We start from the raw sequence: 15,093 nt of genomic DNA, 5'->3' as shown, positions 1-15,093 counted from the left end.
TTTTTTAAACCAGACCTTTTTTTTAAGGCTAGAGACCTTACCTGGATTGAAGACACACCGAATGTGTTCATTCCCCTCTCCTATCCAGAAAGGGGTCAAGTCCAGTATGGCAAAAACTAGACCATCACCTGCCTCCAACAGTGGCATGTCCAATATTGAGGACACATCCCCATCATGTTCCCTTACTGCTGTAGGGGTCTGCAGGCGAATTTATTGGAATCTGGTAGATCCCCTTTCCTATCAGGTACAGTAATCTCAGATCTGATCAAGTTCTGATGTGAGCACCTCTAGAAGCACCTGGCACCAGCTGTATGTGTTTCTCTCCTACCAGAACTTTGATTCTATGGTAATGGATATCATGCTGCTGCTGGTGGAGGTCTTAAAAAAGTCCTGGCAGGAAATCATTGAGTTCCATGGATAAGGAATATTTTTTTTGTAGCTGACCTAAGTATAAACCAAAATGTTTTTTTTTTCTGAAATTGTGTTTATTCTAGAGTGTATCATTCATACATACTCAATTTCTACAACAAACCTTGGAATCCAGGATTTAGTAAACCTTGTATGAGTAACTAGAGATGACGGATAATGGAATCTATTCTGGAGGTTTGATAACTGAAAGACAAAAAACATTTTGTCATATAAATAGTGGAGGCAGATAAATTTTGAAACAGTCTGAAAAGATTTTAGCAGTGATCACATATGATCCAATATTCTGCACAAAACCTTGAGAGTAATGTTTTTGGTGATAAGCCAAACATTTGCCCTGATTTAATAAAGCTCTCCAAGGCTGGGGAGGATACACTTTCATCAGTGAAGCTGGGTGATCCAGCAAACCTGGAATAGATTTCCTAAAAGTCATTTGCTATTTGTTAGCAAATGTTTTTAGTCCTGGACCAGATCCATTCCTAGTTTGCTGGATCACCCAGCTTCACTGATGAAAGTGTATCCTCTCCAGCCTTGGAGAGCTTTAATAAATCAGGCCCATTGTCTCAAAGTTGGAAGGATATATCTCCACTATATTGCCAGTTTGCATTTTGTGTGTGTGTTTAAGGAAGAGTTCTGGAGTTCAGGATCTGAGACCAAATTTGGTAAAAACCTCTATTAAGTAGTGATTATTTGAACAAAGTGAATTCTATTTGATATCAGATCCTAGATCCTTTAGTGTCTTTCTGCCCAGAAACATGTTTTCTCTATATTCGAGAAGTCTTGTTAGGAAAATACAAGACCTCTTCTCCTTTCATTTGCTAAAGGCTGTCAAGTGTCTCATACAATTTTTTGGAACTCTGCAGGTCCCTTTAATCTCCATGTGGCTGTCTAGTCACAGAAATCCAGTAATTGGAAGAAGCTAGGACAATAGATTCAGATAGACTAGATAACTTCCTGGAAACATGGTCAGTATAGGAAATGTTTACATTTTCAGATTTGCATAAAACATTTGTCCAGTAAATTATGCTTTTTAAATTGGTGGAAGGCGCCCCACCATTTAGCCCACCCTTTCTATTACGGTTCTTACCGATTTCCCGTTCAAATTTATAATTTTTACTTTCTTTCTTGTTTTAGTTCAGCCTTTTTGTTATATTTGTCCCTAAGATGCTGCTGTTGTTAGTAGGTTTAGATGTATTTACCCTTTTGCTGTTTCCCCCTCCGCCCTTTTTTGTGTTCTTTGCAAGGTTGAAAGATATTTTCTATGCGTGTTCTGTTTTTTTTTTGTTAATTAATCAATAAAAAATGCTCTTGTGTGTGGAAAAAAAAAATCCTTCTGCAAAGCGGAAATCCCTGGGGTCCAAGGTGTAGGCAAAGGAAGATGTATATGCTTGTAAAAGACAACAAAGAATGGGTACTCCTTGGTGCTTGCATTAGCATCGTTTTGAAAATAGATAGCAGAGTGAGCAAAATCTGGCCAAGACCTAAGTAGTAGAGACTAAAGCCGCATGCACATGTGCAATAATAGTCCTTGGAAAGGATCTTAGCCATGAGACGAGAGACAGACAAGAATCATCTCACCCGTGTATGTAGCCTACAGCATGTAGGTATTTTTTAGAACTCGATTGATCCTCTGATTTAGTCTGTCCATTTGTTTGTAGATGCAGGTTGAGAACTTCTGAAAAGAAATATTCAGAGACTTAAGAAGCATTTAAGATTCAGAGACTTAAGGAGCATTTTCCAAGAGCAACAGGTGACATGGACCTTGTGGTCTAAGACTATATTGATTGGTAGGCTATGAAGTTTCCCAAAGAAGGTTAAGCACCAGGACAACAAGGGAAGGATTGTGAAGTGTACCTCTTGGAAAAGCAATCTTCCCCCACCTAAATAACTATAGAGCTCTTGGAAAGAGGCAGATACAAAAAATATCCATTGGGAGGTGGCCACAAGAACATGCAGGTGCATGAGTGAGAGACTTGATTTGGGCACAAATCAAATAGCTTTCACATATTCCTTAACATCATTTGAAATATAGGTGACCAGTACATGAAGAGAGAAATGCGAAGGTTCAGTGGGCACCAAAATGTTGAGAGAGAGTCATTATTTCTAGAATCCCTGGAGTCTTGCCTGCTGCAGCTCCTTCCTGCAGTGAAACTTTCACCTAGCTTTACTGGCACAGGCTTGAGAGTCAGACTATATTTTGCAGATTGATTTACCCAACTGAACTTGCAGAGCTCCAGCTGGCAGTAACAGCAGATCTTCTGGATTTCCTGATACAAACATGACTGCAATAAAGTGTTGAGTAGACACACGCTTACAGCAATGTAAAAGAGGTCCCCTTCAATAGCAAACACCAATGTTGAAGGTTACTTTTGCTTACTGAATGACAGTAAAGTGAGTTGAGTTCACTTCCACTAAAGCAAATATAATGAGGTCTGTCAACCACCAAACATAAGTGTTAAAATGCAAATCTACTGTGAACTTAATATTAAGGAGGCAATTCCACTTATTTTTAAAGAAAGCAAGTCTAGTGAATTCCAATGTAAATGGGCATATTCTGCTAAACATTGCTGTGGAGGTGGCAGACACACTGAATGCTAATCTAAAGGATGCTGATTAACAATTTGCTGAATTGCTGTGGCAACCATAAAAAGAGGTGCTATGGGACCTGTTGGTTTGTAATTACTACATCCTGTGGATATGGCTTTCCTCAGTGTATGTGAAAAAAAAAAACATTTGACTCTTTTCCAGGCTTTATTGTCTCAGGGCTTATTTGCAAATGAAACAGAAATATGACTCAAAGATATTGACAATAAACCTTGAAATACCCAGCAGTGCTTACCCACCTCTAGTTTGCCCTAGTGGGGAGCTCCCATTGATTTCGGGGGTAAGTGCTTATTGCTGGGGATAGCAAGGGTTAAAGGGGTGGGATTGTAACCTACTAGCTGCTCCTTGTGAATGCTGCCTACCTTTATTAAAATGAAATTTAGACCAATAAAAAGTAACACTGCAGCCAGACATGGAGCAATCATAAAACAGAGACATGTATAATGATAACACAAGTTTGGCTATGTTCACACTGACCATGTGGTTGCTGTGCCTTTGGGGGGGATGCTGCATGTAGCGACTCCCTGCAGCACCCCCATAGAGAACAAAAAGGGCCAGCAGTGAGCAGTACAGTACTGCAATGTGCGGGCCAAAACCAACGCTGCGGTGTGAGTGACCAAGTGGCTGCAAAAGTGTCAGCTGCTGGGAACTGTGTGGGAACGCTTGATCTGAAGGTAGACCTGAACCTGTGCTTACAGAATGTGGACACAGAATCAATTTATGTGATATGAAATTCAATAAAGATTATTGTCATTATAGCTCATGCCTACATGAAACAATGGAAATGCAATAACAAAATAATACAATACAGGAATAGGTACACAAGCTGCAATGGTGTACAGCACAGTAACCATTTTCAGAATAACAACAATTATAACCTGACTTACCTTATCAAAATCAGAAACATTGGATAAAAAGAGGAGCGGTGGGGTTGTGGTATTCATATTCTGGGCTAAACAAGAGTTAACCCAGGAAAATACAGATGTTAAGATCTATGTTAATTAACATAGCAGTTTCTTCTTTTCATTAATGTTCTATATAGTGGCAAAATATATTCTAAAAAAGTCCCCATACTCAAACTTGTTTTTAAATGAATTATTTATTTATTTGTTTAATAAACACATCAAGGGAGATAGTTTGAAGGAAGAAGAATATAAAATAAAACATTGAATGATATAATGTTAAACCAAGGTCTGCTCCATAATGAAATCTTAATGAGTGCACCCAGAACTCTGCTTCCATGGTGACAATGCTTCCTCCAGACAATTGTCTGTTGTACTTGCTAATACAATGCAGTCACAAGGTATCATATCATCATTTGTTTGTGGAAAAAATCTCTTGCATGAAACCGGTCTTTCCTTGTTAGCTGCAGTCTTTGCTGTGAACAATCTGTGTCCTTTTCTCGGCGTATTATAATGAAGCTTCATATACAGTAGTGCACCATGGTAAATGGAAGGGATAGTCACATTGTGGGAGGGATCTAAATGGGCATGGCTAAAACAGAACTAAACCTAAAAATGTAGAAATTGCAAGCAGACAGGTTCTTTCTTGCAGAAGGGACTGGCAATGACTCTTCTACAATAAAAAAAAATCAAACCTTTCCTATTCGCAGTCTTTACTATAATACACATTATCCATGTAAGCTTTTCTCAACCTTTTAAACATGGGGGAACCCTTGATATAACTTTTAGGGTCACCCCTGCTATAATTACTATATCCATAGCTCACATTGCATTATTGTGGGGATTAGTAGGAAGCATGCCTCCCATTAATAACCACTGGGAAGAATGTGATTCTTACAGATAGCCAACATATCATTGGTGTTAATTAAACTGACCGGAGAGGTCCAAATTGTTAATGGCTCACAAAACACGGGGGTTTCCTGGTTAAGAAACACTGGTACAAGTAGATTAAGTATAGATTACTGAATGTCTGAACCCATATGCAAGAGTTACATCATTCTGGCCTGGCCAATCAATATGGCTGAAGACCCAAATGGAAGAGGACCAGGTGAAGATAGCCTGACCACACATGTGACATTCCCACAGAAACAAATAAATATCAGCACAATAATTGGAAAAAAAGAAACTCTGCTCTTAGAGCGGAACTAAAGTTAAAAATAACATAACAGGTGATGTCCCTTCTGCAGTAAGATACATTCCCTGTTCACAAGCGTCTCCTGAAGCCATACACCATCCTATGTTTTCTTCAGGAGATGAGCGGCTGCCCCTCACCACCCTGCATAAGCTGCTGTTTGCTCTGCATGTCCTAAAGAGGTTCAGACACCTCTCGGGCTACAGGTGTTTCATTTCAATACCTAAATTTATGTACCCCTACATTGTCTGGGATTTGGAACATAGTACACACGTAGGAATACCAATGTCAAACCTCGAAAATACCGCATGCAAGTACGAGTACAATTTTGCTACCGCACAGGTACCCCTGAGGAAGCCCCTACGGGTCGGGTCCACAAGCTGCACGAACATTATTATGTTTGTTATGGGACTTGCGGTACATACACATTTGATTATGGTATAAGTATGGCCGTGGAGACACAATCAGAAACATAGTGACACAGCCAGGAAGGTGCTTTGCAATGCCATCTTTATTATGATTTTTTTTTTTGGTCAGTATGGTGCCATTAACAGCCCACTGGAGGATTAAGTTGTTAGGCAACTACTTTAAAGTCTTTTGTTATAGAGAAGTCGGAAGACCCTTTATTAGGAACACATTGAGCCAATGGCCGAGCTGTGACAACAGATAAAAGGGAAAATATTGCCCAGACATAAATGGTCAATATTCCTTAATATAGCTGGAGGCAACATCAATTTCCATTAGCCTGGGTGGCAAGGTGTCACCCCTTGGAATCATGCTGTCCTAGGCTATGTCCTCTGAGAAATCCGGTCCTGAGGGGATATAAACTAACCTTGGAGAACCTGGATGATCCAGCAAACCCAGAATATATTTCTTAAAACAATTTGCTATTTATTGACAAATGTTTTCATTTCTGCACTAGACCCAATAGGCCTGATTTATTAAAGCTCTCCAAGGCTGGAGAAGATACACTTTCATCAGTGAAGCTGGGTGATCCAGCAGATATGGAATGGATTTCTTAAAAGTCAATTGCTATTTGTTAGCAAATGTTTTCAATCTTGCACCAGGTTTGCTGGATCACCCAGCTTCATTGATGAAAGTGCATCTTCTCCAGCCTTGGAGAGCTTTAATAAATCAGACCCATTGTTTGATTTGCTGGATCACCCAGGTTCTTCCATGATAGTCTATTTTTTCCAGTTCTGGACAGCCCTAATAAATCAGGCCCATTGTGTACATGAAGCAGTGTTTTTCAACCAGGTTCCCTCCGTAGATTTCTTGGGCCATAAGCAACATCAAAAATAGTGATTTGAGGAGGGACCAGGACTGGGTTAAGGGTTAGAGGGCAAACTGGGCAATTACAGACCATCTGCAGGACCCCAGTTGGTAGAATTAGAATGCTCTGTATTTTGAACCCCCCTTTATATTTTCCTAGGACCCCAATTTGACCATAATTGTCCTAGAGAGGCCCCCCAGCCAGTGTAAATGGACTTTTTGTGTGGAAGGTTCTTGATAAAGAGGAAGTAAATCCAAAACAACCCAAAACAAAAAAAATCCCACTTACCTTCAATCCTACAGAGCAGTCAATCCGTCGGGGGACTTCTTCCATCGGATCCTGCATATCCCGGTATCTTTGGGCCAGCACACCAGGCGCCGCCATCTTCTCCCATTGCACTCCCATTTAATCAATCCATACCTAAACTCAGAAATTTCACTTAAAAGGGTAGAAAAACCTTGTATGATATGTATATGTTTGTTTAGGTTTTATTTAAAGGGAGCAGCATCGTCCCCTAATTCTCGGTTGAGAATGAATGGGAATGCAAAGCCTCCCGGATTACCTACGTCACGCATCCCGGGAAGCTCTTGAGTGCTCCTTTTCGAGAAAAGAGAAAACATTGACGACCTCAAACATGCGCGGTGATTTTTTTTCCAAACACCCGATCTTGCACCGGGGTCAGGTGGCGTAGGAAGAAGAACCCAGAAGAAGAAGCGAAGATACCCTTTTATATAAAGTGGGTTTAGCTACCCTTTGAGGGTCCAGGGCTGGTTTAGGGGTTAGAGGGCAAACTGGGCAATTGGCCACCATTTACAGGACCCCAACTGGTAGAATTAGAATGCTGTGTATTTAGGACCCCCCTTCATATTTGTCTAGGACCACAGAGGGACCCCAGTCGGTGTAAATGGAGTTTTTGTGTGGAAGGTTCTGGTTAAGAACTATAGCATGACATGCAGTGAGTGCTATGAGTAGTAAGCAGCAGGAATGAAGCTGCAGAAAGTATGTGGCACGAGGTGAGAATATTCTGAGGGTGATTCAGGCACAATGTCTGCCATGTGTCACCCCGCCCGCCCTCTGTCACAGAACAGCTGCAAACAAGGACAGCGCTCCAGCATCCTTCATCGGGCTATATGACGTCACCTCGCCACGCCTCCATCCCCTTCCCTCCACCAATCGCAGGAGGACAGCCACCTTACGCGCCCCCGCCGCTCTTCTCCCTGTTCCCTTTTTCCGCCATCAGCTGCCTGTGATAGACCGAGCTCGGCGCTGCTCTCCCGGACCATGGAGTCTTCTTTTAGTAGTTGACGATTAATTCCCCTCCTTCTGCTCTCCGCGTTCTTCTAGGGCTTCCATTCCACTGCTGGACTTCGTCTCTTCCTTTTTTTCTGAAAAGTTGGGCTTTGACAGCAGCACGCTATGAAGATCATCGTGGGCATTGGCGGGTAAGAGTTCTGCGCATGTGCAAGAACCTGGTTGGTTGGGGGGGTCGTCTGCTGGGGGGACTACAAGTACCAGCATGGAGTGTGGGGGTGTTTCCCACCCTTATGGTGTGATCACAGCTGCAGAAATGTGAGCTAAGTATAGTCAGGCAGCCACATCAGCATATATGTCACACCATGTGCTCTCCATTCATGCCATGTGTCAGGATCACTCTGCCTTCCTCTAAGATCATTACTGGCATAACAAATCTATATATTATAATAAATAGATGTATGTGAATTTATATATACAGGGTGAACCAAAAGTAAATGGACAGTAAATGATAAGATTTATTTTATGGTGTGTTAAATTATAATATTTAATGTATTGTATATTGTGTGCAGAAGTGATGGCTGCTCAGTTTTTTTTTGTTGTAAAATGTCTGATCTCAAAATAAGGCAACTCATTTAAATCTATGAATTCTAAACGTGCAGAATTCAACTAAGTATCATTCTTGGAGGTGTAGATAGAAACAATGTATCAGTGGTGACCCCAGAGAACCATTTTTATTTCTTTACAATTTACAGTGAAATGTCTCCTTATCAGAACATTTGTATACCAAGATTGTTAGATCTAATTGAATTTATACATATTGATTATATACACTATGGGAGGGACAAAAGGTTGTATGTAGGACTCGTGTTGGCAGGCGGTAGGTCACGCCGTCCCTTGTGACTTGGGATTGATCGCTTTACATTCCCTCCATTTCTTGAGGATTGCAAGTTTAAAAACTTTCTGAGTTTTATTTTTCATTTTAGAGTTTGTGTTGTGATGGCTGAGATGTAAAAAAAAATATGTGGGGGGTTTATATTTGTGATTTTGTAAATAATAATACAATAATAATTTTAATAAAAAAGGTCACCTGCATACATGTATCATGGTTTGGGACTATATGCCTTTGATTTTGGTTCATGCTGGGTGTGTTGTAGAACTCATGTATATATTATATATAATTATGATATGGTATTGTAGTGATGTAACTCCATGGTGAGTTTAGTGATTAATTTGTGTGTTTGTGTAACATTACAGAGTTTGTGAAGGTTATTGTAATCTGTTACATTGATGAGGGCAATACATTAAAAAATGTCACCCATTATGTAAATAGCCCTACAATTATAAGATCCAAAATAATAATATTCTGCATTAAACTCCCTTTCCTACTAAAGTGCGCCTCCCTCCACAACTATGAATCATTTCCAAAGCCCTGGATTTGAGCTTCAATGCTTTTTACCACCCTACTTTATACTAAAGCACCCAAGGCAGACGCCTCTTTGCCTACCCCTCAACCTGTCCATATGGAAATGTATATGGACTTTGTGTATTACTATACTATATAAATTATATAACTATATACATATACTATATAACATATGATTATATATTTCTACTTTAATCTAATGCTTGGCATATACAGTCTTCGATAAATGTGATTATTAGTTTTATCCTTAATTGAAAGTTCTTTAGTAAATATCAATTATTTTATTGCCTTGCCCTACTTGATCTTTGACATTTGAGCCTTTTGCTATCCGAATATCAAAAAGAAAACAAAAAAAAAGAAAGGCCTTTTCTAATTAATGTTTAACTATAGAGGCAAAATCAATTGAGGAAGAGATTTTAACAAATTTTCTCTGATTTCAATGTTTTTAATGCACAGTGAATTAAAAGCAGTGTAGAGCATTTTGTTGCTGCTTTTTGTTTTTTTTTCCCCAAGCCAAAAAAAGGTAGGTTAGGTTTTTTCCTAACCTTTAGTTATATATACCAGTTTTTCTACCAAATCTGACTTTGCAAAGTTTGAAGCTGCACCCCATAGCAGTGATGTATACAGGGGCCGTACTGTACTTGCATCACATATTTATATCTCTAGTTTGATTTCCTTTTGCAGCTGCCACTTGGCACTGATAGCTTCTGCTTAGCTTACTGTTAATCGGAATCCACATGTTGTCAGACATTTTAAGCCTTAATAGTGCTACCAGGGGCTCCCGACAATGTTCTGTGCTGGAATCGCTTCACAGCAAGTCAGTGGTGTGTAGGAAAATGTCTGTGTGGCTGCAGCTTTGTGGTTTAGCTTCAGTTGGCTATGCAAACAGTAAAAGGTTTCTTTGTTTTGACAACAGGTTGTCTTCTGCATGTATTCATAGGAAGGGACCTATCCAAATAAATGAGAGTTTCATTGCAAGTATAGGAAAAGTTTCCTGAAAGACTGGAAATTCCAAAACTTTGCAGAGCTTTATGTTTTCTGGTGCTTCTTATGATAATGTCATCTCTAGGTTTTGTATCTTTTATATATATATATATATATATATATATATATATATATATACACCAGAAAATAAATATTATTAATGCTAATATCATAAATAAAACAATGCTGATGAAATTATACTGCAGCAGAAAAACACATGTACAACATATACGATTCATGCAAATGACCATAAGATCTGACATTGCCATTGTCAAGTTCCTTTGCCATTGTCAAGTTCAAGAGAATCATTTTTAGATTTGCAAACCAATATTATCTACAGCTTTTGTAGGAAAATTCATGGAAATGTTTGCTAGGAAGTACCCAGTCTATAGGGTGGGGGTGTAGCATGTTCAACATAGGTGTCACCATCCAGAGCAAGGCAAAAGAAAGAATTATGGCTCCTTTCCAAACCTGAAATACCTGGTTGTATCCAGCATCTGCATTCTGAGTCATGCAATGAGTCCAGAATGTTTTGAAGCCAATGGATAGAATATGCCATGTGCAGAAACATTCATTGGCTGTATGTAGGCATAGCAGTGGATGACCATGCAATGTATTTGTCCTGTTGGGTTTGGCCATGAAAACATTTTTTTTAAATGTTCCTGGACTATGTGCCTGATTTATTAAACTTCTCCAATGTTGGAGAGGATACACTTTCATTGATGAACTTGGGTGATCCAGCAAACCTGGAATGGATCTGGTCCAGGATGCAACACATTTGCTAGCAAATGACTGAAGAAATCTATTCCAGGTTTGCTGGACCACCCAGCTTCACTGACGAAGGTGTATCTTCTTCAGCCTTGGAGAGCTTTATTAAACCAGGCCCAATCTGTGATGGGGAAAACCATTATTTGGCACCATGAAAATGTGTTTATTACTGTAGTTGCCATATTGGTAAATTCTGCAGTTTTATCATCACCGTTGTTTGTCAAAATAGAATTTTAATTCTTACAGGTAGAATGTAATAATTGGTAAAAGTTGTTGAGGTTTCTTGCATTAGTGCCAGGCATGAAAGATTCCTGAAGGGTCACTAGTTAAATGTGTGTGTGATATATTGCTAGACAGATGGCAGAATTAGGTTACGTGCACATGGGCGTTTTTAATGTATCCATTTTCCTGTGCACTTTAGGGTGTAGGCTTTAATTTTTTTTCTTTGATACGTCATTGAGTCAATACTGCACATCTAGGTGTCTCAACAAAAATCAAACTGTTTATACCTTTGCCCAGTTTTAAATTAGGTCAGGTCTAACACAAGCTCCCCGTCAACACATTCGTACTTACCAGAATTAATTGGCTGTGGCTCCACTATTTGTTTATATCCAGCCCCACAAGTCTTCTCTGTCCCTGCTGTGTTTGCGTATTACAGCTCTGTAGACTTCCATGTCACCATCTTCAGGACATTGCTTCTAAAAGTCTGTGCACTTCACAGGTGCATTAAGGTCAATGATGATTTATGGAGCTGGATGTAATAAAATCGGTGGAGCTGTAGCCATCAGATCAAACTGCCTTTAACCTTTAAAGCAGACCAGTGGCTTTTTCCCAAAGACATGTGTCCCATTTCATACACTTTGTACAAACTTCTGTGAATAACTGATCATACGAGTGGGGAATATTAGTCCGGGGCAGTTCCACTTAAACCAAAGTTCTGCATACATTGTCTTTGTCCCTTCCCAAATTACCTACACTTAGTATGAAAAAGTTAGAACTACCTTTACCTTGCCCATTTGCAGAGTTTGGGCAAGGATGATGTCACGGAGCTTCAAACAAAGAATACTGTGGAATGAGGAGCAACGGAAATCCTGAGAGAATGGCTTTTAGTGTCTTAGATTTTGCCTGCTCTGTACTTTACAGGACTGTACATATAGGGATGGTGATGGCAGATAGAGAAGGGGAAGGCAAAAAGAATTCTGATTTCTGCTGAATGGCTAGGAGGTCTGGACAATATAAGCCAATTTAACTTTTTAGAGGAAGGTCCACTTGAAATGCAATGTTTTTTTTTTACCATTGAAACAGTGAAATAAAACGTAAATGCAGAAAATCACAACTACTTGCTGATTTTTATTGGGAAGTTAATTAGGAACATTTTAGTTTTAAAAACACAAACCTATCTATTTATACATTGTATCACTGTCAGTAAAGAGGCTGTTCTATATAAAATCTAGGGCTTAAGCTAATAAAGGACACCCTAGTTGACATAAAACGTATGACTTTATTACATTGACATTTTTACCCACTTTAGAATTATTTTAAGTGATGGGCTAAAGCAGGGGATGGATCAGCAACTCTCTGGGCTGCCATTTGTGCTAAGGTTGGTATACATTGAGACAAGAGGCTATACTTGAAAGGTAAACCTGCAAGTAATAAAATTACTTATTCCTGACTGGTATTCTTTACACTGCATACAATATTTCCTTTGGTTTCCGATGCTAATCGCTATTCTAGTGTTAATAAAATGATAGTGATTGCAATTCATGATGAGCATAAAGAGAAATGTAGTATTGAAATGCTTCCTAAAAAAGATAATGTCTCTTAAGTGTTGAACTTTCTTTGCTTGCTTTTAGTGTTACCAACGGTGGCAAGACCACTCTTACAAACAGATTAATAAAATCCCTACCCAATTGCTGTGTTGTACACCAGGACGACTTTTTTAAGGTAAATGTTTCCTTTATTCATTTATTTTTACCTTTCATTACTGTATATTATAGATTTAGGACAGTATATTGTTAGGGTATTAGAGCATACATGAAATATTTGCCAACCTTTATATTGACAAGCTATTGGTTATTAGCACCCCCCCCCCCCCATACGAGTCTGGGGATTTAAGGCTAATGGGCTGGGCTATTGCCTCCCCCGATGACAACTTGTGACCTTTCGTTCTTGCTGACCCTGAACGCTACATTATTTTGATCACTAGCAACTTTGCTGGCCCTGATAGCCAGATAGCTTTTCTACAGAGACAAGAACAATATCCCAACGTCAAGATCGCCTATGTAACTTGGCTCTAAAAGTAGCTAAAGAAGGTTAAATGCAATTGCAGCAAAAAGTAAATTATCTAAGCATCAGAAGATCTCTGGTTAGTTACACCAAAGGCTCTAATTGTACTTTAGGCCCTTTGTGGTTAGGTGTTAATACAGCATAGGTAGCATATACATGAAAACTTACATTACTGGCACATAGGTGCCCCATAAGCATAAGTCACAGAACTGAGTTTTGTAGCTGTCTGACCTGTGCAGTGCATGTGTATAGACATTACCCTTGTACATCTTTCTTTGTGGTCCCTGTTTCAGCCCCAGGACCAGATCAAAGTTGAAGATGGATTTAAACAGTATGATGGTAAGATATTGATGTTTTCTGCTTCACTCAGATAACTGGTGAAGGTGGAAATCCATTCAAAACCTATTGAGGTGAGGTGACTGGATACTTTGTAACCATAACAAATATTTTAATTATCTTTTCTAGTGATCGATGCTTTGGATATAGATGCTATGATTGAAACTATTAGTGCCTGGAAAAAGGATCCTGTGAAGTTTGAGCGATCTCATGGTATTAACAACATCCTGGACAGTGAGTCATCTCCAGAAAATGAAGAGCAAGAAAAATGTCATATCCTGATTGTGGAAGGATTTCTTTTATACACTCATGAGTAAGTATTTGTCCTGTACAGGATGGATAATGAATAACTGATAACAAATGAAAGAGCCATGTACATCCACAGCTAATTTTGGTGGACCAACAATAATCACAACAGGGAATGAAAGAGTTGGATGAAGGGCTGTGCATGTGCCAAAAAGAACAGATGAGAGCAAGTAAGATTAGCTGGTATTAATTTATAAAGTAAATAAAAACTAGAAATCCAATGTCATGTAAAACTTTCATACCTATGTGATTTAGCCTTTACGCCCATCTCTGACACATTTTTTTCTGTTGTACTGACTGCAGTATTTTTAGTGACGGATAAACCATGTGAGGGAGATGTAGAATTACAATATACTGACATATTTGCCTGTCCAGCTATATAAAGGTCCCCAAACAGACAGACATTTCACACAAAGTGGTAACTGTATATCATTTAGGTATTAAAATTTCAGATTTGAAGTTTGAAGATGTTCAGATGAGGATACAACCACTTTCAATATTTACATAACCACTAAGTTTTTTTACTCTGCGCTTAGTTTTGTAATTTTAGAACTTGGGCTTTTGACTATGCGATGCTCTGACTGACCAATAGTGATATATAGTTAAACCTTACCACTGGAACAATCACAAATTGTACACGGCTAATCTGAGTTTAGAACGAGAAATGCATTTGTGGGTTGAACACATTACAAAAAAAAATTTTATTTCTCTTGCAGACCACTATTCAATATGTTCACCCACCGCTATTTTATTACAATACCCTATGATGAATGCAAGAGGAGAAGGAGGTATGTATATTATGTATAATAGGCATTTTGCTTTATTAGAACTTCTTTTCAGAGCTATACTGTTAATTTGGACCTGTATCTCCTGCCTAGTCATTTACTTGTGTGTGGCAGGAGTCCTGTGAATGATCTAATGGAGTAGTGCACATTTGTAAAGTGTTTAAATTAGTTTTGTATAAATAGGGAAAGGTTAGTTTTGATTGCCTTATCGCTGGGGAGATGACCAATGTCCCTAAAAAGTTAGGATTAAAAAAAAGGTTTGAGTTGTCATAGAAGCAATAGATAAGGAGAAACCTTCAATGGGGACAATTCCCTGTGTTGAAAGTTTTTTGTTCATCGTTGGTGAGGTTTTCATCTTAATATCTGTAGAAGTGAAATCAAATCTGCCTACCTGGGAGAGGGCAAAAAAAACCCTAATAGAGGGAAGGTAGTATGAAGGCATCTGACTACCCTTTGTCTATCATGAAATATAGATACACATGTTACTGTAGTTTCAGAAAACTACAAGAAAACTTGTATGTTCCTATACAGAAATATAAAATGTAAAAAAAAGT

General features: G+C 38.9%; 1 protein-coding gene across 1 annotated transcript in view; it reads left to right on the top strand.

Moving 5' to 3' along the window:
• Positions 1–7,620: 7,620 nt before the first annotated feature.
• Positions 7,621–15,093, top strand: part of LOC140324494 (nicotinamide riboside kinase 2-like) — an 11,883-nt gene continuing 4,410 nt past the window's right edge. Inside the window, exons 1-5 of the mRNA XM_072402421.1 lie at positions 7,621–7,839; positions 12,680–12,770; positions 13,406–13,451; positions 13,578–13,761; positions 14,471–14,542. Coding sequence (XP_072258522.1) covers positions 7,814–7,839; positions 12,680–12,770; positions 13,406–13,451; positions 13,578–13,761; positions 14,471–14,542 — 419 coding nt within the window. The 5' untranslated portion in view covers positions 7,621–7,813. The remainder of the gene's footprint in view (positions 7,840–12,679; positions 12,771–13,405; positions 13,452–13,577; positions 13,762–14,470; positions 14,543–15,093) is intronic.

This window comes from Pyxicephalus adspersus, chromosome 2 (assembly GCF_032062135.1).
Source record: "Pyxicephalus adspersus chromosome 2, UCB_Pads_2.0, whole genome shotgun sequence".
NCBI classification, from domain to species: domain Eukaryota; kingdom Metazoa; phylum Chordata; class Amphibia; order Anura; family Pyxicephalidae; genus Pyxicephalus; species Pyxicephalus adspersus.
This window is presented reverse-complemented; position numbering and strand designations above follow the sequence as displayed.